This window comes from Podarcis muralis, chromosome 5 (assembly GCF_964188315.1).
Source record: "Podarcis muralis chromosome 5, rPodMur119.hap1.1, whole genome shotgun sequence".
Lineage (NCBI taxonomy): Eukaryota > Metazoa > Chordata > Lepidosauria > Squamata > Lacertidae > Podarcis > Podarcis muralis.
Genome location: NC_135659.1, coordinates 58,618,454 through 58,646,303, shown reverse-complemented (window position 1 = coordinate 58,646,303; position 27,850 = coordinate 58,618,454). Strand labels below are relative to the sequence as shown.

The 27,850-nt window shown below is 45.3% G+C and overlaps 1 protein-coding gene across 2 annotated transcripts; it reads left to right on the top strand.

The window, feature by feature from the left end:
• The first annotated feature begins 1,944 nt into the window (after nucleotides 1-1,944).
• On the top strand, nucleotides 1,945-25,924 carry FRS3 (fibroblast growth factor receptor substrate 3). Of its 2 annotated transcripts, XM_028734133.2 has the most exons (8): nucleotides 1,945-2,291; nucleotides 6,904-6,997; nucleotides 9,755-9,891; nucleotides 10,274-10,362; nucleotides 11,223-11,409; nucleotides 15,332-15,493; nucleotides 16,730-16,887; nucleotides 18,706-25,924. In XM_028734133.2, exons 4-8 carry the CDS (start codon nucleotides 10,297-10,299, stop codon nucleotides 19,648-19,650), a joined length of 1,518 nt encoding a protein of 505 aa, XP_028589966.1. In that variant the 5' UTR covers nucleotides 1,945-2,291; nucleotides 6,904-6,997; nucleotides 9,755-9,891; nucleotides 10,274-10,296; the 3' UTR covers nucleotides 19,651-25,924. The 2 variants fall into 2 exon arrangements, with proteins under 2 accessions (XP_028589966.1, XP_028589967.1); XM_028734134.2 differs by lacking the exon at nucleotides 6,904-6,997.
• The last annotated feature ends 1,926 nt before the right edge of the window (nucleotides 25,925-27,850 follow it).

The window sequence follows — 27,850 nt, the reverse complement described above, 5'->3', positions numbered from 1 at the left end:
TGCCCTTAGGCTACGCTAAGAGGAAGGGTGGGATAAAAAAATAATAATCTATTAACTAAACAAATAATGATGCACAGAGCCACTCAACACACATCCGAAAGCAGTTTGCTCCTGTGAATGGGATCCTTACAGCTGAAGGCTCCCAGCACAGTAGTATGCATGCAATGGCCTCATTCCCAAGCCCTAATTTAGAACCCTTGTGTCACACCTTCTGCAGTAGTGAGAAGACAGCAGGGAAACTCCAGAAAAACTAGTTTGGGAGAGTAAAGGAGTGGCAAAGACCATCGTTGTGGAAGCAAGGAATAAATTACGCAGTATAGTATAGAAAAATCATAATATATGGTAGCTGAAAACCTGGAGGAGCAGGAAGTATTTTGGAAGCGACCCATCCTGCCTGCCTAGAAACTGCTCTCCACATGTTCAAAGGCAGTTCTATTATTATATCCACGCAGCCAGACATAATGTCATTGCCAACTTCTGTCATTTAGAGGCAGGTTCCACAATTGAGCCCTGGCTCAAATGAAGCCCTGCGCATGTAAATATTATTGCTATTACTGTATTACATTTATACCCTACTTTTTATCCTCACAACAACCCAGTAACTGGCCCAGTGGGTTTCATGGCTGAGTGGGGCTGTGAACCCTGGTTTTCCCCGCACGCTCCCCAGGTTCTAGTCCAGCGCTCTAGCAGCAAAGCCACATTCAGGAGAGGATGGCTATTCTTGACCGCCTGGGTTTGCGTCCGCTACCGACAAGCTTAAACCCTGCGACCCGAGCCATGCGCGCGCAGCTCCCCCTGGCGGCCATTGAGAGAACCCTCGGGATCCCGAACCTCGGGAACCGGCTTCCGGTTTGAGTTGGAAATTTCATTTTGCGCCGGGCGAGCAGAGCTGCGAGAGCGCAGCGCTTCTGCACGCGAGCCGGTGGCGCATTAAATTGCCAGCACCCAAGCGACGGTTTGGGGGCTGAACGACTGAATTGCAACCCCAGGTGCTACGTCGTAGGGGCGGCGGAGGCAGCAACACAAAAGTCCCGTCGCAGCGTTTTGAAGGACAACCGTGGGGATTCCGGTACACCCGCTCCCGCCGGCCCCAGCCAACGCGGCCGGTGGTCAGGCACGATGGGAGTCGGAGTCCGTCCACATTAGGAGGTCCGCACCTCCAGCCGCGCCGCGCCGCCGCTGCTTCAGGGAATCGGAGAATCATACAACTGTATAGTTGGAAAGGGGTTCCGAGGGTCATCTAGCCCAACCCACTGCCGCGCAGGAGCCTTTTGTTCAACTTGGGTCTCGAACCTACGACCTTAAGATTTAAGTGTCTCTTGCTCTACCAACTGAGTAGAGCAGCGTGGAGGCCATTTCTGAGATCAGCCTCCTCGGATGCTTTGTCACCCGCGGAGGAGGAGGATGAGAAGGGCTTTTCGCCGGCAGGAAAGCAACTGCTAGACTAGAGTCCCCAAAACAGGCCGATCGGGAAAGAGTTAATCCGCCCCGCTCCTCCCTGGCACTGTGGCCGAGATCAGCTTCCCAGCCCCTGCCAGGACTACGGACCGAGCGGCCAAGGTGGGCTAGATGTTTCCAAGCACACAAGATTGCTCCTCCTCCGCCTCCTTTCCATGTGGGAACCATAACACAGAATATGGAGAATCGTAGGGTTGGACGTTGGGCGACATTGCAGCTTTTGTTGACAATCCCCTTCCAGCCTCATCTGCGCCTCCAGTTTACAATCCCAGCAGCGGGCTACCCGGCAGGGTGGTCGCTAGCCATTAGTTCTCAGACACTGTTCCCTAAACTGCAGCTAACGGAGCTCTTACATATTGCATTTGGGTTGGCCATTTTTAACGCTTAAAAACGCGTTGCTTTAACAAAGAAAACCACATAGATTTCAGAAACCTTTTTTTGGGGGGGGGGTCACAGGCGGATCCGCCACCCCCCGGCCTCCCCCCCCCCTTGCTTTCTTAATGGCAGCTGTCGCTTTGCCCCGCAGGAGGGGGGGGGGGGAGAAAGGGAGGGAAATGGCGTCAAAAGCATCCAGGAAGTCCCGTCATTAGACCATGAAATCATCACTCTACTTTTACAAAGTCTACGCTGGTGGGCGCTTTCCCTCGCCTGCCCGGCTTGCCTTGGGCCCGGGTCCTCCTGCCGGCGAGTGACGCTCTAGGCTGCGTCCGCCCGCTCGCTGCTCCCAGCGTCCCCGGCCGGAGCTGGACTTGGGGAGAAGGGGCGGCGGCGGCGGCGGCCACTCTGCTCCCCCCGCTGCTGACGGCTCCCTCCGCGCCTGGACAACGCCGCAGGTACGGAATAATCTCCCCTCTCTGCCCCCGGCCAGCCGGCGCGGAATCCCTAGGCCAGGCTCTCGCGCAGGTCCCGGGTCACCCCTCCCCTCCCTCCCCAGGACAGCAAGCCTCCCCCCGCACCTGCCATATCTCCTCCACAGCCCAGCATTCATTCCCACTATCCATTACTATTATTGCCCTCCTTTTCAAGTCATGCCCCCTCCCCCCCATACATGGGCACCTCGCACGCCTGTTTTCCTCGTGTGCTCACCTGCAGCCTGCCTCTCAGGGGTCGCCTCCCCCCAATAATCTCCCCCCTCCCTTCACCATCTATCTCCCAGGGTTTGCATCCTTTTTCATGGTTGCTCTTCACCTCTCAGCCATTGCACTATTATTGCCAAGCAAATAACAGTCAAGCAAACACCTCGTTCCCTCGCATGCAAGTGATGAATCACTGTAGTTGGTGTGCTATCCTGTAACTCTCCGTGACGCTGCTCTCACCCTGCGTCCCTGGTTGTGTGAACGCGTCTGGAGGGTTTTTCCTGCTTTCCCGGACTGAACACTGAAGGCAGTTGCTGGAGCCCCCCCTTTTTTTGCATAGGAGTACATTTCCCCAGCCCTGCCCAGCAGAAGGGTGGCACTCAGTGGCGTAGCGTGGGTTGTCAGCACCCGGGGCAAGGCAAGTAATTTGCGCCCCCTAACCCGTGGATTTGCGCCCCCCTAACCCGTGGCTTTGCGCCCCCTAACCTGTGGATTTGCCCTAACCCCAGATGTTGCGCCCGGTGCGGCCGGCCCCCCCTGCACCCCCCACGCTACGCCACTGGTGGCACTTAGGATGTTCTGCATCTTTCTTCCTTGTCAATCACCTTGGCTTGCTTTGGCTTTTTATATTTCCTTGCACTCCTTTCTTGTGTATTGCTGCCTTTTCCACAAATGCTTTATCGTCGGATGTCAGGACCGACATTGGATGCTGAGCCAGATCCTTGGGTTAGCAGTGCTTTCCTTGACTGGCAGTTGCTCTCTAGGATTTGGAACTAGTTAAGCATGCTAATTTTTCAATGTTTATCAAGAAGCAAGTCCTTTTAAGACATCACAAAGTTTGCATACAGCTGCTTCATGTATAGTGGGAAGGGAAGCTAACCTGTGATGGTTCAGGAGCTCTGAAGAAGCAGAACAGAATAAAAGGGTTTCCAAGCAAGGTATGGCTCACCGTGCAATCCTATGCATAGCTACATACTCTTAGTGAATTCAATGGGACTTACTCCTAGGTAGGTTTATATCGGATTGCAGTTTCAGACATGTTTTGGATTGGAATGATACAAGTGGTACCATTTTCCATTTATATCTATATTTCTAAATATATCGGCACTTTTGGGAAACTTGCCTTGATAACTGTGATGAGTGCATTACAGATGCTAAGTAGTGCAAAGGCCATTGGCTAAAAGCAATAAATATGACTGACAGTCATATCCTAGGCTCAGAATAATTTATGCAAATTAGTCAGATTTCAGGGGTCAGTCTTTCAAATGATTTCTATTTTTTTGTCAAGGGTTTTGGTGGCATAAAGCAGGAAGGGAGGGGAACCAAGACTGGGCGGCAGTAGAATTGGGGTGCAGGTAAAGTATCCAGAGAGTTGTCCAGGGCCCAGAAACTCTGTTATTCTGATCAGTAGAAACTTCACATACTATCATTTTAATGGGCAAAACTAGATTTGAATGGTATAAAAAATAAGCCACTTGTACATTGCTGAAAACCATTGACTTGGAACCAATTGGAGTTCTCTGTGAAGTGGTTTTAAAAATTAGAGTTGTGTATCTTTCAGCCATGGCTTTAATGGGAATGCAGTTCTGATTTATTACATGTGCAAATTGAAACATTGAAACTGTACATGTAAAGCTGCCCTTAGTGTCCAATAGATACAACCAACATAGTTTCCAAATTTCCCTTGGAGCCATGAGGGTTTTACACAAAGCCACTGCTGTGATTCTCAACTCCAATTTTTGCAGTAGCTAACCATTAAATCATCAAATTGTAATGTTGGGAGGGACCCTGAGGGTTATCTTGTCCAACCTCCTGCAATGCAGGAATCTCAACTAAAGCATCCGCAACAGATGACCATCCAGCCTTTTAAAAATGTCCAAAGAAGGAGAGCCGACCACCTTCCGAGAGACTCAGTTCCACTGTCAGACAGCTCTTACCATCAGAAAGTTCTTCCTGATGTTTAGTGGGAATCTCCTTTCTTGTAACTTGAATCCATTGGTTTGGATCCTACCCTCCAGAACAGGAGAAAACAAGCTTGCTTCATATTCCATGTGACAGCCCTTTAGATACCGGTATTTAGATGTTAGATAACCAATTCTGTAATCTTACAAACCCAGAGAATATGCAAGAACCCTGAGTATATCCTTCGCTTGTGGTCTGCTTGAGAGCCATATCATTATTTGAAATTAACATTAGTTCAGTGCTAGTGAACTCTATCTGCTTTCACTTTTTGCAAATACAACCAGTGAAACAAGAAAAGGTGGTTCAGCTAGCTATTCAGGTGTCAAAAGCAAATGTGATGTCTTGACATCAGTATTTGTTTGTGTACAGGCTGCTGGGATCTTCAGTTGATAGAGGGAGCAGTTGTCGCAGGGTTGTTGTCGTTTAGTCGTGTCCGATTCTTCGTGACCCTATGGACCAGAGCACGCCAGGCACTCCTGTCTTCCACTGCCTCCCGCAGTTTGGTCAAACTCATGCTGGTAGCTTCGAGAACACTGTCCAACCATCTTGTCCTCTGTCGTCCCCTTCTCCTTGTGCCCTCCATCTTTCCCAACATCAGGGTCTTTTCCAGGGAGTCTTCTCTTCTCATGAGGTGGCCAAAGTATTGGAGCCTCAGCTTCACGATCTGTCCTTCCAGTGAGCACTCAGTGCTGATTTCCTTAAGAATGGAGAGGTTTGATCTTCAAGTGAATATTGAAAGATGTATTCAGGAACATGAAATTGAAATAGGTAGCAAATAAAACACTTGATTTCACTACCATAGATCAACTGACTTTAAGATGTATTTTACATCATTTGTTTTGTGAAAAGGACTCATTTATATATTCAGGACAGATTGTCTGTCAAAAAAAGAAATTCTTCTCCCACTGAGGGGAATGGGAAGTGTTTCCCCCCCAGAAGTTCCTGGGGAGCATTTTGAGAGTGGGATGACTCCTCCCTTCTTGCAAACCATGGCTAAGGAAACTTGGTTTTTGTTAGTGCATTGTAGCATGGAACCATGGTTAATGCCGGGAAGGAAATAAGGAAATTGTTTGCAGGAAACAAATGTTAATTATCTACAAGACCGAAGTGTTTGAAGACAGTTTTTAACTGTCTTAAAATGAGAAAGGAACTTTGTTGGGTGCTAGACACATAACTGATGCATACAAGTTCTGTAATACAAATTTATGTTTGAATATACTACTACTTTGACTGATGAGACCTGCTTGTGTTGTTGCCAGGTCCCCTCTCATTACTCCACTGGGCAGTTGACAGCTTTTTAATCCTAAATATAAATTGGGAACTTTGAAATACAGTGGAACCTCGGTTTTCGAACAGCTTGGCTTCTGAATGTTTCGGAAGCTGAATGCCGAAAACCCAGAAGTGAATGCTTCCATTTTCAAGCACGCCAGTTGAATGGCTTCTGAGGCACGTTTCTCATTTTTTCCCCATTCACTTTGCCAACAGCTCTTTATTCCTCGGTTTTCGAACATTTCAGAAGTCGGTCTTCTGGAATGGATTACGTTCGAAAACCGAGGTTCCACTGTATATAGATTTCCCAGCATTTACACACCTGAGTGCTTAGTGCGGATCACTGTCTGTTTTGTTTCCTGTACGTTGTTTGCCTTCAGGTATCCTGCTCTATATTAGAAACTTGATTTACTTTTTATAGGAATATGCATTACAGATTTACATTCTCTAGGACTGGTAGATCATTAATGTTCTTTAGGTTAAGACCAGCTTTTCATTTTGATCCTGGCTGTACACACACACACATTGTGAAAGCCTGTTATACTTTAAATTTCACTTTAATTTCCACTTAAAACCTACTTGATATGCTTTGTATGTTGTTGCGTTAAGATAATTTTACAGCAGGCTTTATGTCTGAGGCAAGTTACCATATATTAATTAACATGATGACGGAGAAAAGGGAAGTGTATCATTCTGAGGGCACTTCCTGTTGCATAGGTTGAGCTCTGTTACGATGCAATGGTAACTCTTTCCTGTGCTGATCCCGTGGGAAATAGCTGCTAGCAGAACAATTTTAAAGTAGCAATCACCTGTAAATATTTTGTGTGGAAGCAACTTAGAGGTTTAAATAAAAAGTAACATTTTGATACCTTTTATCAGCTTTCAGTTGCGATGCCACATCCCTTGATGTTTTTAGCGATGAATCGGCTAATTTTTTTCAAAAGAGTTGATAATGTTTCACTTGAAATTCATTGGCGTGTCGCAACCCTACTTTTCCTCCTTACATGCTAGGTTGAGACTGGTGTGCTTTGTACATGATGCCACTGTGAAAATATTCTGAGTCATGTTCAGGGTATAACCTGAAGAACTTCTCTGTAAGATACAGTAGTGATGTTTGTTGTATATTAATTGGTTACAGAATGTTTGGCACTTCATGCCTGTGCAAAGGAAATATAATTTACAGCCAAGCCGGAGGCAGCAGGAAAAACAGCCAACAAAAACATGGAAGACAGGTGAGCTTCCAGAGGATGGAAAAAAGGCAGGCACTATTCCTGATGATAAACTAAGACACTAGAGGCTTTTTAGTTTGCTTTTCATCTTAATTTTTTTTAATCAATCATTTTACTGAGAGCAGGAGGAGTTTTCATTCATGGCCAGGAAGTGGAGCAAATCACTCAAGGAATTTCTGGAATCCAGAGCATTAGGAAATTCTAAAACTCTGGTTGATAAAAATGATCTTACGGTCCTCTTTAGACCTCAGGTGTGTTGTAATTTCTTGAATGACTAAGTTGGCTTGTCTACATTTTCTCACTTTTACTAATTTGCCTTGCTGAAATCCCATTGCTCGTTTATTAAAAATTGCCCACCATATTCCACACTAGTCTGTGTGTATTTCTTACTTCTCAGTTCTTTCAAACTTTCTGCCTGGTTGAAATGCTTCCCACATCAACTTCTCTGCCAAGGAACACCTGCACAGGATTTTGGGAAGCTTTGTGAGAGGGACAAACTCAGTTCATAAGGGACACTGGAGAAGACTATTAGACCTCAAGGTTGCCCCATGAACTGTGCGTGTGCCCTTAAAGACACCCAGCATTTCCCTGGGGCAGCACATTATAAGGGGAAATCGGTAGTAATGGGAAGGAAGTTTTTCTGTCGCTACTGGTCTTTTCCATTGCAAGAACTCCTGATACACTTCTTAGGAACCTCTGTTGTCCCTCAAAACATGTTTGAAAAACCACTGCTTTGTGCTAAGGTTATTCAAAAGTATGTGTTATCTGAGCTTTAGGCCAGCTACTAACTTATTTTATACAAATACTGGGCCAAAATTATGTGTGGTACCTATTTATCTACTTGCACTTTGATATGCTTTCGAACTGCTATTGATTATTTGATTGTTGTTAGCCGCCCTGAGCCCGGCTTCAGCTGGGGAGGGCGGGATATAAATAAAATTTATTATTATTATTATTATTATTATTATTGTTATTATTATTATTATTAGGTTGGCAGGAGCTGGGACCGAACAACAGGAGATCACCCTGTCGTGGGGATTACTTCTGCAATAACTACTGTATTTTTTGCTCTATAAGATGCACCAGACCACAAGACGCACCTAGTTTTTGGAGGAGGAAAACAAGGAAAAAAATTATTCTGAATCTCAGAAGCCAGAACAGCAAGAGGGATTGCTGCGCAGTGAAAGCAGCAATCCCTCTTGCTGTTCCGGCTTCTGGGATAGCTGCGTAGCCTGCATTCGCTCCATAAGACGCACACACATTCCCCCTTACTTTTTAGGAGGGAAAAAGTGAGTCTTATAGAGCAAAAAAGACGGTACTTGCTATATGGGTGTGGGCCAACCTCTATGGAAGGTGTTCAGCTGTAGCTTGGCTGCCTGAGGCATGTAAATGAAGGAAGCCACAACTTAAGATCTATTAGCACAATTCTGTATATGCCTACTCAGAAGTCCCATTGACTTCAGTGGGGCTTACTCCCATGTCAGTGAGTATAGGGTTACATTCTAAATTGCCTAAATATGAGGCACTCATGCTTTCAGGGTTGAGTGCATTTTAAAGTAGCAATTGAAAATTTCACTTTTATCAAATATCCGTGTCCAAATGGATACAAGAAAAATGTATTTTATATATATTACTTATAGTCTCTAAATTAAAGTTAGATCTCCTTTAACCAGTCAGATATGGTCCAATAGTAGTTTTATTCAAAACACTGATTTGTCAGAAGAGGAAGAGAAATACTAATTGCAAAAAAACCGAGCTGTTCTGAAACAACGACATTATGCTGTAAATCGTTGTACTTAACTATGTTGAGAATGCTATCCAGATAAAAATGCATGTGAGAAATACCATTAGCTTTTAGCCCAAACCCCCAGTCATAACCCAGACAGTTAAAACTAAAATAGACAACCCTTAGGGCACAAAGGTTTAGTCACTGGAAGGGCACCCTAAGAGCCGTAGGTTTTTGTGGATAGTCCTATCTGTGGCCAGAGAGAGGCCTGCCCTTGGAAGTTCCCTTCCAGCCTTCACAAAAAGAACCACTGCCATTGCCTTTTACTGACAGTGGAGAAGGCATGAACGGTTTTCTCTTTTTTTTGGGGGGGGGTGTCAAAGGAAGCTGATGGATCCAAAACCCTTCTGTTACCCCTGAGGATGCAGAGGTGGGGAAGAATGCCAGCCCTGGCATTGACATATATATTTCTCTCTCCTCCGACCAGCCTCTCCCCCACCACCCAGCTTCTACCCTGACTGGTGTGAGACCAGTAAAACTACACAGACTCTCCCCCACCTGCCCTCATTGAATTGCTTTGTCTGTAACTATTAGAAGCCAAGTGATGCTTCGAATGCACTTGTACAGAGAACAGGGTGTCTGCTCCTAAATGGCATCTGAACCTATGAACAAACCCTGCCTGATAGAACAAAATGGAGCACAACATCATTTCACTCTGGATTCCTGGGTCATTTTCCAAAGGCAATTTCTTTTCTTGCTTTTATGCAAAGGTTCATAGTGAGAAACTGAATTAAGGCTAGAACATAGTAAAGGTGAAAGTGATACTGTTGCCAATCCAAGCTTTCATTTTAGGGTGAATTGCTATCTGATAGACGAACTTTTAAAAGTGATGACAAACCTTACTGATACAATTTTACTTTACAGTAAATAATAGGCAACCCTTAAAAAATTGTGATAACAAATAATGCAAATTCTGAATGCTGCATTCTTTTAAATATTCTTTCTCTTTCTTTTGATTCCGTTCTCTGTACCAGGTGAAGGATGGCACAGTTCCTCTGAAGCTGTAGGCAACGTCTTGACATCCTGGTTACCATGACACCCAGTAGAGGACTGTGGGGGGAAAGTGGGAATTGCTCCCCTCCCCTTAAATGCTACTAATGGCCATGGCTGGGTAAGGATTAAGCAAGGCATTAAGATTCCAGAGCTTTCTTTCCTCATTTATGTTTCATCTCTGAAATCCTACCCTAAGGTTTGACAGTACTATCCTCATGGAGTGATTCTAAATATAGAAAGCAATTAAATTGTCCCCAAATGGTTGTGCCATTGTTTTGGTCTTTTCCTTAGCATGGATGGAATATGAACATTCCTCAATTTGAAAATAATCTCACTTGCGAAACACAAATTCCCTTGCAGCCACTCTGTGATGCTGCTCACACGGAGTGACATTAATTCTGAAATATTTCCAAGGTTTGGCAGAGGGGAGGTGGCTTGTGTTTTGCTTTTCTTCAAGCTGCGTTTGGAGGGCTGGAAATCTTTTTCTCCTTACATTCTAGGATTTGCCCAGTGTGCTGACATCATGGGGAGTTGCTGTAGCTGCCCATGCAGAGACAGTGTTCCAGATCACCACCCCACCAAGTTTAAGGTAACATGCTTATTCATCCTACTCAAAGTGTTCTACCACTAGAATTATTCAAAGTTAGTTAAGGCACACAAAACTTCATGCCATCAAGGTATTAGAGTACTTAAGGGCAGCCATTTCTACAGAGGAGACAATTGAAATCCTTCTGTGGTTTTGCATTGCTACCCCTTGAGTTTGGAAAGGTTCCTGTTCTCTGTGTGTTTTATTTGGTAGTAGTGTAGAGGTTATGCTGTTCAGCTTCCCAGTTAAGTTGCCTCTTAGTAGATAATAAAAAGCAAGGAAAGCTATCTTGGTCCGTAAGAAAAATACACCCCAACACACATTTGGCTTACTATCTAGCCTGATGAAGAGTTATGAAGAATCTGAAAGCTTGCTCGCTGTTTTGTGACATTTTAGTTGAACCTCACTCTGGCTCTTGAAATTACTTATGAGATCAGTCGCTTTAATGGCTCATTCCACTCAGTAGTTTTAGTTATTAGGCCAGTGTTGGCTAGTAAGTCTTGGGTTAGCTTGTAATAGGGATATAGCTTGAGTACAAGTATAGCCATTAATAGAGGCAGGAGTCTCTTGGGGTATAGAATAACAACTCTTGTGCCTAAAATCTTGTTGTGGACTGGGCTAGCAGCCTCCAGGTACATTGAACTGACTGATATATTTCCCTGACAGCAAAGTCATCCCAAAAGAAATTCACCATTCTACAAGAGCCAAAGTAATTGTATCAAGGAGATACCGTTGGGACTGTGTTTTGCTATGCAAACACAACCCACTTGAATGTTGTTTTATATGGTATTTGTTCTGCCCACTAAGGTGCAATTTGGCATAATGCCTGGAGCTCCTGACAACAGGTTTTGGTGTTTCTGCAGGTGACAAATGTTGACGATGAGGGCAACGAGCTGGGCTCGGGGATTATGGAGTTGACACAGAGGGAGCTTGTTTTGCACACACACAAACGTGATGCTGTTCGGTGGCCATACCTCTGCTTGCGACGCTATGGCTATGACTCCAACCTCTTCTCCTTTGAGAGTGGGCGCCGCTGCCTGACTGGACAGGGTATGTGCATTTCTCAGCAGGGACAGTGGCTTCAAAATGTTCTTGCTACAGAAGGCTAGGCAGCTGGGATAACAGCGAATTTCTCTCCTCATGGCATGCTGTAAATCTGATCCTTGTGCAGAAACCATTCTCTCCTCCTGTAATATACAGGGCTAATTTTCAGTTCCACCTTCGGTTAAATGTTTATTATGATCATTTGTGGATGCAGTGAGACTCGGGACTTTGGGATCTGTGCTTTGCTAAACTGTGAGGTCGCTAAGATCGTTCAGTTACTGGCATTCTGATAGCACTTATACCACTTTTAAAATATGTCGGATAATTGGATATTTTTAAATTTTAAATTTACTATTAAATGGATAATAGTGAGACAGTCAGTTAAGTTTTAATATAATTGAAAGCTGACACCATATCATAAGATCAATTCTGCCCTGCTGGGTCATATCAAAGGTCCATCTGTAGTCTCCATAGGCACCCAGCCAATATTTTTGTAGTAATAGAAATTAGAAGGGAAAATGGTCACTAGCAGAGTACATAACCCCTGCTGCAATATCCCTTGATATTCCTTGAGAACCGCATGCAAGGGTCTCTTAAGATATGCTTTAGATACATGACCAATCCAAACCAAATTCCCCTGAGTAGCCATGATTGGCAAGTGCTATTGAAACCATGGTTTGAACCTCTGTTTTAACTAAGGAAACATGACTTGTATTTGTGATTTGTGTTAATGCACATGCTATATCAGGGCCATCTTTAGCATACGTGGTGCCAGGGTGCAAAGATCCGCCCAGCACCCCCAAATTACCATATTTCCCCGTGTGTTAGATGAGGTTGTCCTATACACGGATAGTGCGGGGGGGGGGGGGGAGCTGCGCACTGCCAGCCATCTGGTTGGCAGGCGCGCAACCCTCTCCCATGCCGCTGTGGGAGGAGAGTGTTTCCTACAGAGGCTTGGGAGGGAAGCTGCGCACCTGCCAGCCATCTGGCGCCTCCCATAATTCGCCGCCAGGGTGCCCTGCACCCCTTGCACCCCTGGGTATAGACGGCCCTGTGCAATATGGTACTATGGGCTATGTGGAGGAAGGGCAGGGATGATGGTGGTCTGGGGTGGATCGTGCTGTGGTTACTCTGGCTTTCTCCCAGCTTGCAAACCATGGTTTGTTCAGGTGCCAACTTCGCTTTGTGCCAGCAATTTGTGTCTGCATTACCCAATACATAATGATAAATCACAAAAAATGCTCAGAGTACTGTAGTTAGAAAGCCAGGCTTCATATTCACAGGCTGTAGGCCCTGCTGTTTCCTTGGACTTCTCTACACAAGTGTGTGCTTTTGGACTCATTTGCATTTCCCTTTTCTTTATTCCCCTTCAAGTTTTGCTTTTTTAAAACAACAAAAACAACAACAATAAATTCTTCTTTTCTTTGAATGATCCTTGCCTTTATGCTGGGAACAATAAGGCAGAAACAGAGTAGGAGTTATTTGGGTTTTGTTTTTTTCGAAAACCGAGAACGTTTTCCTTCAGAATAGCAGCTGTTGTTGCCATGCTCTTGTCCTGGTTGCTATGGTTTTTTTGTGCGTGTTTGTGCGTGCCGATGTCCGATTGGTTAACTCAGTACAGTCAGACAATTGATAGAAATATTTATGGGGGAAGGGGAGGTGTTGGCAGTTTGATATACCATAAAAATGGGGGTCCCTTCCATTCGTGAACCCATTTCAGCTCATGCTGGTCAATAAGAAGTCAATGAGAATGATCTGGTGGAAAGGATATAACTCCAAAACTGAGCTGGCAAATGAGATGGAAAATGGCATGTTTTGCTGTTCATGCCTTACCTCTGCTATTACAGGCTTACCGTGCCCAGCACAAGCCTTATTTTGCTACTTCCTTACTCGTTCTCTCTTCCTCACCTTTTGTCTCCCTCTTGTTAACTGGCATATAGAAAGGGGCAGGGTGAGTGGATAAGAGAAGGGTTGGAATTGTTGAGAAAAAAATATATTTCAATTTTTCATTAAAACTTTTTTGGAAGACATCCACCTCCCTAACGTTATAATAAAATGCCTCATTTCCGCCAACAGTTCTGGATTGTGCTCTGATCGCGAAGAGAACTCTCGCTTTCTGTGGCAGAGGAATGTGTTTAAACAGGTTCAATGTATTCTTCACGGTCAGAATAGTGTAACAAGCTGGTCAGACCATAACTTCCCCTCCCCACCTTTTTCTGTCTGTCTCTGTAGCTGTAAATAGCTGCCTGCAGAGAAAAATGTACAACATTCAAGGAGCTTCAACGACAAAAACCAGCCTTGTCTCTCATATGAAGTGTTCTTTCTTCCTCTTGCACATGTGCTCTGGTGGTCTCAGCATGCAAACATCAGGCTGGTGACAAGGAGCAGGACTTTTTCAATGCCTCTGGAACTCTCTCCTCAAGGACGTTGGTCTGCAGTAATGGACAACACAGAGGGGCCACGCCATTTACCCAACCTTCCTCCAGCTGAGTTGCTGCTGGGATGAAAATGGGGAGGGGCAAAGTGGCTGCAAGGTGGGTGTGGTGCAAATCCAGTGCTTCTGCTGACTTGTTTGCACCACTCCAACCTCATTGCCACCTTGCGCCTCCTTCTCTCTCCCCCAATATGCAGCAGCAATTAGGCTGGAGGGAGGTAAGGTAGATGATGCAGCTCCACTGTGCTGTCCACTACTATCTACCTGGCCTCGTTGAATTTACTCCTTAGGCAAGTGTACAGTGGAATCATAACTATTTTAAAAGGACTTTGGTTAATTTTAATGTTGCTAGTTTTCTTTTCTTGGATTAGTCAATGGTCTTTGATTTTAATTTTTATGTGTTTTTATTATTTAGAGATACTATTCTAAACAACTTTTGTATTATTTATGCGATGATGACATATAAGTATATTCATATATAAATAAATAAGGTTTTAATTGATTTACAAGTACATTATATCAGGGGTGTGCTGATGTCAAATTTGTCAGATCTACTTTGCTTTTTTCTAAAACCCTAAGATCTCCCATCTAGAGCCGGTAGCAAAAGACACATTATTAGAACAACATGCCTCCGATCACATTCTGAGCGTAAGGATCTGCTTTCACACCAGAACTAAACTGAGCACCTTTTAACATAAAAGTCAAATCCTGGTTCTCTTTCTTCATTTCAGCTGCCTAATTTAGGTTGGGAATTAGAAACCTCTTTTGATCTACTGTAGATCACCCCAAAATCTACCAGTACATCCTGATCTACCTTCTGCCTACATGGTGTAGTGGTTAAGAGCGGTAGTCTTGTAATCTGGGGAACTGGGTTCGCATCTCCGCTCCTCCACATGCAGCTGCTGGGTGACCTTGGGCCAGTCACACTTCTTTGAAGTCTCTCAGCCCCACTCTCCTCACAGAGTGTTTGTTGTGGGAGAGGAAGGGAAAGGAGATGGTTAGCCGCTTTGAGACTCCTTAGGGTGTGATAAAGCGGGATATCAAATCCAAACTCCTCCTCCTCCTCCTCCTCCTCCTCCTCCTCCTCCTCCTCCTCCTTTATATTGCTTTTTTATGCTGTAAGATATCTAGGGGGCCTAACTTCAGGCCCAAGAATAGGGTTATATATTTAAGTAAGTAAATATATTTACTTAATAGCCATGCTATGGCATGCCCTAATGGCTCTTCTAAGACAAGGTGCCTTTTCAATCTCAGGTGTTTCTATTTTGATTTGCAGTTTAATCCAGATGACTTTATCCATTTGGTTCATACAATTCTTTTATTCATTCCTATTAAATCAGTTCCCCCACCACCAACCCTGCCTAACTCTTAGCACTGGCATACGTTGCAGTAAATTTCATTGCATTATGTAAGTAGCTTCCGTGTGGAGACCCAGACTGCATGGCGTTAAAACAAATCTTCCTCTTTTCTCCAACACTCTTGATATTTGCCTAGGAATTTTTGCATTCAAGTGCTCAAGAGCAGAGGAGATTTTCAACTTGCTGCAGGAACTGATGCAGTGTAACAGCATCAATGTGGTGGAAGAGCCTGTTGTCATCACGAGGAACAGTCATGCTGCTGAACTGGAACTGCCCCGGACACCCCAGACACCCAATAGTAAGGTCATCTCTCAATTTGTCAGACAGAGAGGGGAGTGGGGGTGTAGAGTTGTATACTAGCCTTATGGCACCAACCACAGTTTGTTCCAGTGAGCAGGGAGGTGGAATATTTGTATGAGGCCAAACTGGCCTTTTCAAGCCTTCAAGTAAGGCCCTGTGAAAGGCCCAAGAGTGTCCCTGCCTTTTGTACAATCCCCAGGGGATTTGGCAGGATCAGTGTTTGGTTGGAGCTCAGCCCTTCCACTGTAAAGAGCTTATAGTTGAGGCCAGAAGGCCAGTACAGTGGTACCTCGGGTTAAGTACTTAATTCCTTCCGGAGGTCCATACTTAACCTGAAACTGTTCTTAACCTGAAGCACCACTTTAGCTAATGGGGCCTCCTGCTGCCGCCATGCCACTGGAGCACGATTTCTGTTCTCATCCTGAAGCAAAGTTCTTAACCTGAAGCACTATTTCTGGGTTAGCAGAGTCTGTAACCTGAAGCGTATGTAACCTGAAGCATATGTAACCCGAGGTACCACTGTATACCAGAAACTACTCTTCTGGTGGGCATTGCTGCAATTCTAGCTACCATATACTGGGAAGGTGAGGCAGTGAGGAGTATACCATCATGCAGGCGCACTAACGGAGCCAATCCAATGCTCTCATTATTTTGCAAACATGCTTCCCCCTCCCCCTTTCCCTCTTGGTAAGCAGCAATAACACACCTGCCAGGAAGCTAGCTTCGCGACTCTGCCCTACCAGGCAAGCTGTTTCTGCAGTCTACTTCTCCAGTGTAGCCCTAGCACTTGTGCCCATACGTCCTGTGTGGTATGCTTACTGTAAAGTCTTAAGTTTTGTGCTCCCTTCTTTCCAAGGCAACTGTTTAAAACAGCAGTTGTCAGATCGTGTTTTGAACTTCACTGTAATTTCCATCAGAATCCGTCCAAGCTACTGTAGAAAGCTTGCCTGGAATCTTTAGATTCTTGATGTCTGTATTGGGTCGAGAAATAAAGTTTTGTTCTGTGCTTGGATTTGGCTTAGGGATTTCTACATCTCTACGTTTTGCCACAGGTAGCCATATGGTTTGGTTTCTAAGCAATATCCTTACAGTGGAGACCATCACTGATCAATCTACTTCCGCTTGCCTTTTGCTTGTTTTTACTTTGCAAATGTGTACAGGATATTATCTAAGGCTAGTTTGGAGGCTCTGCTAGTTGCGCTCATGCTCTAAGGCTGATCTCATCTTTCTCCAGCTCTCGGATATACAGTTCCAGGGTTTCCCAACGGATTCCACAGCTTCCCTGTGGAGGCCCCATCTTGCCCTGCCGCCAGACACGCCTCCATGAGCAGCCTAAGGCATTCCTCAGTTGGCGAGGACTCCACGCATGCCCTCATTGTCCCTGATGAGCAAGTAAGTTCTCCTTATGGTCAAGGCCAAATTAAGGTGGTTGGAGGCCCTGGTGCAATTCCGAAAATAGAGCCCACCTGCCCCCGCAAAAGGAATGCAAGGAATAAGGTAGCTCAAAATAAGTCATGTGGTATTTTAAAGACTAATGCATTTATTACGGCAAAAGCTTTCGCAGACTATAAAAATACTTGTGGCGTTTCTCAGCTCTCAGCGACACCCAAACAATTATTTTTTTTGCCAAGCTTGATAAACAAAAAGAAAATACTCTGAACATGTGCAGTCTCACATTTTAAGTGCACTAAACACATCATTGTTTTTGCTTACTACCTGCCTTGAGCCAGTCATCTATTCTCAGCCTTAGCTATATCACATGACTGTTATGAAGATATAGAAGGTTGCAAAAGGAGACACCGTACTTGTATCACAGGCATCAAACTTTGGTTCCTTTTAACCAGAGTGATTTATCTTTATACTGTAGCCGGCTGTATTTTTTCTGCCTCCCTGCCTGACTATTTCATGATAAGATACATGAGTTCTACCTGGATTCATTTGTAAATTGTGAATTCATTAATTCTGTGTTCACAATGAACAGTGCAAGGTGAATGAAAATACAAAGAAAAACAGAAGTTAAATCAAGGATTTTAAAAATAATAATGAGAATTTTGATGAGTTGAGCTGTGTGATGAAAACGAAAATGAACAAGCCTTTCTGCTTTGTGGGAACTAAATCTAAACCTTTGTAGTCATTTATGTATAAGCTAGTACGATCCTAGGCATATGTACTCAGAAGTACCGTATTTTTCGCCCTATAGGACGCACCGGCCCATAGGACGCACCCAGGTTTTTTTTGGGGGGGGGGGCGGAATAAAGGGGAAAAAAATTATTCCTCCCCACCAGCCACGGGAACTCCCGCAGGGCTCCCTAGGCTGCGGAGATCTGCCCGAAGCACGGGGCGCTCTGCTTCAGCACGCCCCGCGCTCCGTGCAGCAGGCTGCTATCCGCAGCCTAGGGAGCCCTGCGGGAACTCCCGCGGGCTCCCCAGGCTTATGGATAGCTTCCTGAAGCCTGGAGAGAGAGAGGGGTCAGTGGGCACCGACCCCTCTCACTCTCCAAGCTTCAGCAAAAGCCTGCATTCGCCCAATAGGACTTACATACATTTCCCCTCCATTTTTGGAGGAGAAAAAGTGTGTCTTATAGGGCGAAAAATACGGTAAGTCTCGCTGTGTTTAATAGGGCTAATTCCCTAACAAGTGTATTTAGGATTGCAACTTTATTATCAAGTTTACCTTCACTTTTGAAGGTAGTTATTTTAAGCTTAGTACGTGGTAAGTTGCTTCAGGGAGGTCTCATGCCACCTAATGGCAGAGATAGGGAACCTGTGGCCCTGCAGATGTGGTTGGACTACAACTGCCACTATTGACCAGGCGGGCTGGGACTGATGGGAATTGGAGCCAACATCATCTAGAGCAGCCTTTCTCAACCTGTGAGTCCCCAGATGTTGTTGAACTACAACCCCCATCACCCCTAGCTAGCAAGGCCAGAGCTCAGGGATGATGGGAGTTGTAGTCCAACAACATCTGGGGGCCCACAGGTTGAGAACCACTGATCTAGAGGCTACAATTTCCCCGTCTCTGCTTTATGCTTACTTTGCCTCTCAGACCCATTACTGCAAGTCCCTCCTCTTCTGAAAGCAGACTCTCCTCCAGCCATGTCAACACCTCCAGGTGACACCTTGGTCCTTCAGAATACCCCCATGTATAGGTTTGCTGGCAGCTGTTGTTCTCCTCTTTGCCACCTCCTCATCCATCTTCTCTCCTTGCAGTCCCACACCTATGTGAACACAACCAGCGGTGAGGAGGAGATGAGGGGTCGCCACTGCATGCACTCCTTGCCTGAAGTCCACCCTCCTGTTTCCCATCCCAGCCATAGCTGCTCGCTAGAGGACCGGAACCCCCAGGTTTACTTACAGCCAGGGGAGGTGAAGTTCATGTTGGGTCCTGCCCCTGGGTACAGGCACATGATGAAATGCGACGGCTTCTGCCGGCCCCACTGGGAGTGCGCAGGGCATATGTGCACCCCCAACAACAACAACAACGAGTGCAAAGACGAATGCCTCACCCCCAAGTACGTGTACGAGAACATCAACGGCCTCCTGCCGTCCCGAGGTGCCTTGCTTCGCCGGGGCACCAGGCGCTTGAAAATTGCCCGTGAGGATCTGAACCCCCCCGGCTGCTCTCACCGCCGGGCCACCCTGCTGCACTACGAGAACCTGCCTTCGCTGCCGCCCGTGTGGGAGTGCCAGCCGCTAAGGCAGGACCAGGAGGAGGAGGAGGAGGACTCTGGCGACGCAATGACGCCTTCCCCTAACGGTTACCCAGAACTCGAGGAAGACGACCCTTTGCAAAACTACATGAACTCAGAAAGCGCTGTGCTGCAGGGGGGCCTGCGCAGGGGGGGCTGCTTGCAACGACGCCGCAGCTGCACGCCCAACGTCTTCAATTTTGACTTCCGCCGGCCTTGCTCAGAGCAGACGAGGCAGCTCAACTACATCCAGGTGGAACTGGAGGACGACCCCCACAAAGGGTGCCGGAGCACCCCGGTCCCCTGTGCCTCACGTTCTGCCGCCCACCCAGCCCGCAGGACGGATTCCTATGCGGTCATTGACCTCAAAAAGACAGCAGCCATGTCCAGCCTGCAGAGGGCGCTGCCTCGGGACGACGGGACTTCCAGGAAAACGCGGCATAACAGCACTGACCTGCCTCTCTAGGAGGAACGGCCGACCTGAGCACCGCATTGTGGCTTCACACCGGCTCTTCAACTAATCATAGCATCATTGCCATCTTCCCATTGCTCCTCCTGTTTCCCAGTGCGACTCACTGGGATGGCTCCATCAAGCTAACTTGAGAAATGTAGCCTATTTGTGCCTCTTCCCAGCCCCCCCCCCATTTCTCCTGCCGTGTAGTTCTTGAAGTCTTGCCAAGTGTTTGAAAACTTGACTTGTTTGATAGCAGGGAGGGGGGAGCATTAGTGATCAGTGCTACTTGTTCTCCCCTCCCCTGCCCCTTTATATAGGAATCATGTTTGGAAAGCCTTCCCGTTTTCATTGGATCCTCTTGAGGATCCTGCTGACAGAATGTGGGGTTTTTATGTAAAGCAAAGGAATATTTGTGGAGGAAGAAACACCTCCAAAAACAGTACAGGTAGGGCATGAGGGCTAGAAAGTTTATACCTTTTTATTTTTGAAGGAATGCAGAAATATATTTATTTTTTAAATCCATGTTAATTTTATTTATTCATTTATTTATTTTTCTGGGAGGTGGGGTCTCCCTTTATTTATTTATTTATTTATTTAATTTATTTATGTATGTCAAGAGTTGAAGTGCCAAGTAAATATAGAGTATAATGACTTTGTAGTTCATTCCTCTTTTGTGACAGTGGGGATGGGGGAGGTCGCCCCCCCCCCCCCGTGCCAATTGAAGGCAAAATAGTGGCAGTAAGTAAGGAAGGAAGGGATTTAGTCTAGCGGACTAGCACGGCTCCTTTGCAGAAGTTTGGAAATGAAGGCAAGGATGGTCCTAGCACCACGTACTTACAAAGTTGGCTCCACATGCCGACAAATCTGATCTCGTAGCTCAAGTTCCTTTCTTCTTATTGGGTGTAATGCACATCTCTCCACCATTGCAGCAAAAAAGAACTGTGGGACTGTAAATTGCCAACCCCTAACAAAGCCCCGGGATGCAGGTGGCGTTGTGGGTTAAACCACTGAGCCTAGGACTTGCCGATCAGAAGGTCAGCGGTTCGAATCCCCGTGACGGGGTGAGCTCCCGTTGCTGGGTCCCTGCTCCTGCCAACCTAGCAGTTCGAAAGCACATCAAAGTGCAAGTAGATAAATAGGTACCGCTCCAGCGGGAAGGTAAACGGCGCTTCCGTGCGCTGCTCTGGTTCGCCGGAATCGGCTTAGTCATGCTGGCCACATGACCCAGAAACTGTACGCCGGCTCCCTCAGCCAATAAAGCGAGGTGAGCGCCGCAACCCCAGAGTCTGTCACGACTGGACCAAATGGTCAGGGGTCCCCTTTACCTTTTACTAACAAAGCCCCTAACAAACTTTTCAACACTGCCTTGCTAGTAGCTCCGCAGAAACTTCCCAAGAAGCCAACCTTCTTATAGTAGTGCCACGGAGGGATGTGGATTTAGGTGCAGCTCACTCTTTTGCTAGTGTCCTTTGGAATCTCTCTCCCTCCACCTCACCTGATTGTGCCCATCTCTCAATTCCAGCAGCCTTACCGACCCCCTCACACTGCTTCTTTGAATACTTTGGTGGATCCCAGCCCACCTTTTGTGGATAATCGGCGTCTAAATAGAGCTTTTTGCATAACTTTATTGACAAGCACGGCTTTGTTTCACTGTGACTGCCAGGGCTGGTTTAGACTAAAAATAACCCTACAGCAGGGAATGTGATTGTGGCCATTTCTCTTTGCTGCTGCAGTTCTTCCCCCAGAGGTGGCTTTTCCGGAGATAACTGCAGCGCCTTACAGTCCTGAGAAGCTGTGCAGCTTTATGGACTTTGTGCCCCTGAAGCCATTGGAAAAGCTCAGTATGTCTGAAGCCACTGGGAAAGTTCAGTAAGCCAAACAAGAAGGTATTTCAGAGTTTCTGGAAGCTGCTTCATGGCTACTTTTTCTTAACTACTGCATTGCAGACCACTCTTCTGAGTTGTTTCTTTTTTGTCAGTCACCATATTTTCATATTCAGAGGGAAGGGCCCTTAGCTCAGTGGTAGAGCTCATGCCTTGCAAAGCATCAGTCTGGCATCTTCAGGTCGGGTTGAGAAAGGTTTTGAGAGCCGATACTGGCAAGTCCGAGGCAGATAGACCGATGGTCTGATGGTATACAGCTGTTTCCCATGCTCTTATATCCTACAGCTTCCATGTGGGAGGCTGTGTGAAAAGCTTATAGACTAAGGCCTGTGCACACACTCCTGTTTCCTCTGGCTCCAGTGCACTCCATCCATGAGCCTCAGTGCACATGGCGTTAGTCACATTGCACATGCATCCTGTGTTTTCCCAAGAAATGCTTCTGTTTGATGTGTTTCTCCTCAAACCAACTTCCATCCAATTTGGTTTAAGCTGAGATGTGCACAGTTCAGACAGCCGTTGCGCATGCACAGAAGACAGGACGTGTGCAGATGACTGTTTCCTGGAATAGGAGTCCAGAGGTGTTGCAGATACGGGGGAAAACAAATCAAGCACCATGCATTGGGTGATGGCACTCCTGCCGCTGCTCTGGTGCGTACAGGAAGTGTAAAGGCAACTTGAAATGCAGCAGGGGAAAGCCACCTTGCCGTGTCTTAAGCTCCTCCTGCGTATGGACCCTCTTGCACCATACAAGCTATTGTTCCCCTGCTCACTCCCTTTTGAACATCTTGTCCTTCCCACTTCTGTGTGAATACAGCCAGAATACAGAAGATGTTTGTCAGTCTGTGTACTGGGATTCGAGACTGATTGTAATATTGCAGCTGCCCCATGAGAGGTCACCTGGGAAGGCTTGCATGGGGCGGCTGCTCCACATGGCTTCAGCAGGGCAGATGACCACAGTGACGATGTCAAATCTTCAGGATTCCCCCCTTGTTGCATCCATTGCAGTCTTGTGGACCACAGTTTAAGAGCCACAGGTGTAGGGGGATCCCACAGTTAAGGTGGACAGTCTAGTCAAGAAGGTGCTTGGATTTATCTTAAAGATATCAATGGAACGTAGAGATGGATGTGCTAAATTTTAGAGCCCGAACCGAGATTTCTTTTTGGTGACAAGAGTAAAACAGCATGAAGAATTGTTGCAAATAAGTTTTCTTTTTTTCCTAAAAACATTTCAGTGCAAAGTTTGTTTTTCAGGCAAAGGGCCATCAGTAGCCTTTCTTCTTACCTCATTTTGTACCATTTCACTATTGAATATAGTATGAGAAAGTGAACAAGCAACCAAAGTGAGATCTGTGAGTTTTGTTGTTGGGGAAAGACTAGGTACATGCTCTGCATGCCCTTTCAATAGTCTTTCTTCTTACCTTATTTTGTACCAGGTTTTTTTTGTTTTTAAAATAAAGTTGTAGGGGAATCTGATTACCTCCAGCATCATTAAAGCAGGTGTAACTTTTAGCAGTGGCGTAGCGTGGGGGGTGCAGGGGGGGCTGGCCGCACCGGGCGCAACATCTGGGGGTTAGGGCAAATCCACGGGTTAGGGGGCGCAAATCCACGGGTTAGGGGGCGCAAATTACTTGCCTTGCCCCGGGTGCTGACAACCCACGCTACGCCACTGACTTTTAGTATTGATTGCCCTATAGAGACAGACTGAATCAGTTGCAGTGAAACAAGCAGAGGGCTGCCACCTAGTGTTGTCTTTCGGAAGTGTATGTCCCTTTGTCATCAACTCTTCCTGTAGTCTGCCTGTTAATTTTTTAGTAGATCTACAAGACTCTTTGCACAGCCACACTGACCCAATGGAACGTGGTGCTCTTCCAATCTTTTTGACCAGAAGTGCTGGGGTGCCACTTTCTCCCTTGACAAAAGCTCATTAATAGGTCCATGATGGGCACAAATTCAACAGGTGCAGCTTCCCCCATTATAGAGATGAGTGATGGAGAAAGCTACACATCTGGGGTAGCTGCCTGCTGCAGACCTATTTGGGACAGACTTTCCTCCATCATGAAAAAAGAGGCTGGGGTGGGGGAAGGATGATAATTCTAAAGAGAGTCTAAAATTGATCTTATAAATATTGATATTATAAAAATGGATCTTAAATAATTGTAATTTTCCCAGCCACATGTGGGACCTTTCTACTCTTCCTCATAAGCCCGGAGCTTTTAATGAAAACTCATGGATAATCTATTTAATATAAATAAGGAAAACGAAAGTCCAAAGTGCTTCAGTTCAGCCCTTGATCAACTTCCACAGCATGAAACCAGATACATTTGGTTCTAGTAGTAGGCCTCATCAAGTCCAGCTTATGACAAGAAAATATTTTCTTTGTTTCCTAATCATTTTGTGTTGGTTTTCATGCAGTGGGTTGTTTTTGACCTTTTGATTTGCACATACTTGCCTTGCTTTTAAACAACCATTGACAAAATGTGGCTTAAGGGTGCAAGTGGAGCTTATTTTCTCTCATTTGTTACATGTGCCATGCTAGCCTTAATTGATAAAGCAAATGGAAGAAAAAGGCCTTTTTTCCTTTTGTAAACCAGCTGCTGTGCTGCCCCATCTCCCGATATAAGGTGCTCAGCATCCCAAGTGGATATCTACCTGCTTTTAAAGCTCTATCTGGTGCTATGAGAAAGACAATTAAGTTCAACACAATGCTTTGGTCAACTACCAAGGCAATGTCCTGTTCTGGCCTAACTTGGATCGCCACGTTCCCCTCACCCTGCAGAAACCCCATGCTTTTAGCAATAGTGTGTTAGGCAATCTCCCTCCCCATAGTATAGCTTTTCTTTGCATGGCCAATGTAGAAAGCTGTCATGATTTATTGCCTCCCACACAACTGGTAAATGCACTGAGTCTCCCTGTGTCGGGTGGGATGAGCGGGGAGGGAAAGTAAAATGGCAACCTTAGACTACCTATGGTTTTATGACTTCTGTGATCTAATCCCCATGTTAGTCTGTATAGTCTGCACCAACTTTGTCTCATAGTAGGGAAACAATAATCTGTATCCTAAGGGGATCTCCCAGCTTGCTGTTTTTAAAACTTTTCTTAGCCTTTAAGCTTCTGGAACATCTTAATATGTTTATCCCCAAATCCCTTGGGTAGTAAAAATCAGCATTTAAAAGAGGAGCCTTAGTGGGTATGTTTGTTTACCATTACAATGTCCACATCATTTCTCATGAGGCAGGAGCAGGAACTACAAGTTGTGAAGCTGAGTAATGGTGGTACCTACTCACTTCATAGAGGTATTATGAAGATTAACTGGTGTTTACAAAGGGTTTGAGTGACATAAGTGCCAAGCAAGAATCGTTATGACTGAAGTTAGTTTGTATGTCAAATGTAATCTCTGGTTGGTTGTGACTTTAGTTTTGCAGCCAGTGTGAAAGGGCTGCCCACATACCTCTTAATTCCCAATATACTTGCCATTGCTCCAAAATGAGTGTATCTGTACTCTTGCTTGGGGAGTCATCTTGTCCCTTGTGGAAGAAAGGGTGACTATTCTTTATTTGCATTCGTAACTTTTCTTAACATTTGCCCCCAACTATTTTGCTTATATTTTCGCGTGGCTTGTTGACTGAAATATACTTGGAGTCGTTCAACTCAGTACATAACATTGACCCTTTCTTTAATTGCTAGATTGCATAAAAAGCAGATTGGCACTGTCTTTTTAACAGCTGTGCCAATGACACAAGGTGCCATTTTCTCTCATTCTAGTGGCAAGACAACCTGCCTCTGCTAGTATTTTTGCTGATGTGCAGGCAGTAAAGGCACACGTGTTCTGTTTCCTAGGGATTGTGGCCACCTCGTCACGATGTCCTCTCAGGAACTTTAACCTCTGAACTTCTGTGAAAATATGCTAAATTCCTACAGCTACTTTAGGAGAAAGAATCTAAACCATTAGCTAAGGAAGTTACCAGATTGGCATATGCAAGCCAGTGACTAGGATGAGTGAGGGGATAGATTGGGGAGGAATCTGGTTACGTAAAGGGGATACCCTTTCCTCTGCAAGTGATTCATTTTGAAAAGCCCAGCTTTAGCTAGGCAGATCTCAAGCTTTTACCCTGTGCAGTTTTCTTCATAGTTAACTAGTACTGATGTCTTTGCTGACTATCTGATGTGGCAGGAAAGCAAAGGCACTTGGGGATGCCCAGCTGCTCTGGCCACAAAAGCTGCTCTGTGGTTTCTTTCTTCACTGGTTCCTGCTGTGTATCCTCCGTTCATTCTCTCTTTGTATCTCATCCGATTGTATCCTTCAAAGCAAATAGCATTAGCAGTGCCATGTGATTGAGGAGCGCTCGTGTCTTATTTTAATGTGCACTACGAATGTATCCAAAATAAATGAAATCTGATTACTATCTTTTGGAAGGCGTGGCTTGTTTTGATTTGTGAACAAATCATGTGTCAAGATTATTTTGGCTGTGACAAAATCTCCCTTCTTTACCTGCAATCCCCGACTTTCCACAGAACTTCTACATAATCTCCATCCTTACTCTGGGTATGATATCACGTGAAAACTCTCAGAACTTATAGTTCTAGTTACAGGTAGGTAGCCATGTTGGTCTGCTGTAGTCGAAACAAAATAAAAAATTAAAAAATTCCTTCCAGTAGCACCTTAGAGACTAAGTCTTTCGTGCATGCACACGAAAGCGCATACCAATAACTAACTTAGTTGGTCTCTAAGGCGATACTGGAAGGATTTTTAAAATTTTTTATCTTATAGTTGACATTCATGTTAAACCTATTCTTGTGTAGAGCTTGGCCCTATTCGGAAAAATAGTAGCTCACTCAAGCTGCAGATGGTTTTTCACCGTGATGCAACTGCAGAAATCCACTGTGCATTCGAGAAAACAGCAACTGCGAACAGCAGCACTATATACTGTGTGTCAGAATTCAGGGTGTGCCTTTCGGTGTACTGTATGTAGTTAGCTATGCTTAAAGGATGGAGGGTTTCAACCTGAGTCACAGGCAGGCAATCAAGGAACTGGTCCTTAAACACCAAGGTAGAGACAGCATGCCAGAAGTGGTACAGAATTTGGCATCCAGTAAGAAAATCAAGGTGAAAATAGGTGCACTCTCAAATTCAGAGTCTCATTCTTGAATTGCACTATGTTTGGATCAGCATGGCTCATGGCATCATCAATAATGTCCCCAAATTACTTGCAAGTGTTGAGGTTCACTGACAAATGTACCAGTTTCTAAGAGCCTAAAGCAATCTGCACCCTGATTTGAATTTGATTAGCTTTTTCTGAGCTATGGAAAACCACATCCTCCACGTGAAGTTTCAGTCATTGGCTTTAAGAATTATCCTGGATCTCTACAATGCATTCTCTCCCACTGCATTATCTGGAAAATGGGGATGGGGGGATATGGAGATGGTCCTACATGACTTAATTCAACAGAAACAATTTTGTTGTTTATTAAATTTATTCCTGCCCTTCCTCCCAAATGAGCCCAATTCAGTACAAGCTGGAATGATCTAAAATATTTGGTTTGGACATGTGGAACCCTGATTCAAATCTCTCTGCTCAGCCATGAAACTCACTCACATGGCCTACAGTAACTGCAATGTAGATTAAATTCTTGGCTGGTTGAGTCTAGACCAACCATAGGATGTCACAGAATGATGAAGACTTAACCTGAACACAAACACCTGAACACAAACACAATGTTCCTCAGCCTCAGGAAGAAATGCTGTTGTGTAGAGTCAGATCATTATGAATTGCTCCATCTCAGGATGTGTCTAAAGATGAAAGTTAGGATACCTGTGTAGGAGGTTGGGTGGGATTGATTGGCTGGATGCTACATGCAGCTGCATTTCTGCTCATTTTAGTAGAAAAGGGTGGTATGCTGTTCAATGCAGGGTGGTCAACTTTCCTACTGTTGTACTGGAAATCTTGCAAATGGAATCAGATCAGACTACATACAGTGCACACACACATTTTAAAATGCCTTTTCTAGAGAGCTCCTGTACATTACAAACTCCAGTTAGGAGCCACTTCATTTTATCATTCTAATGCCTATTAAAAGAGCCCTGTTCCCATCACAATCTTATCCAAGGTGGAAAGCAAATCCTATTTCGCCTGAGTAAGGACAGCCAGAAGCAGCCTTGCTGGTTACCAGATAAGCAGCAACAATTGCTCGCCCGGTACCATTCACCTCAACCAGGATCTGGCAGGATCCGCACCACGTGGAAAATTTAGTGCCCTCTGCAGATTTAATTATAAAGAGGGCAATGATAAACAGCCATTCACTTAAGGTGAGCCTTATCACACCTGATATGC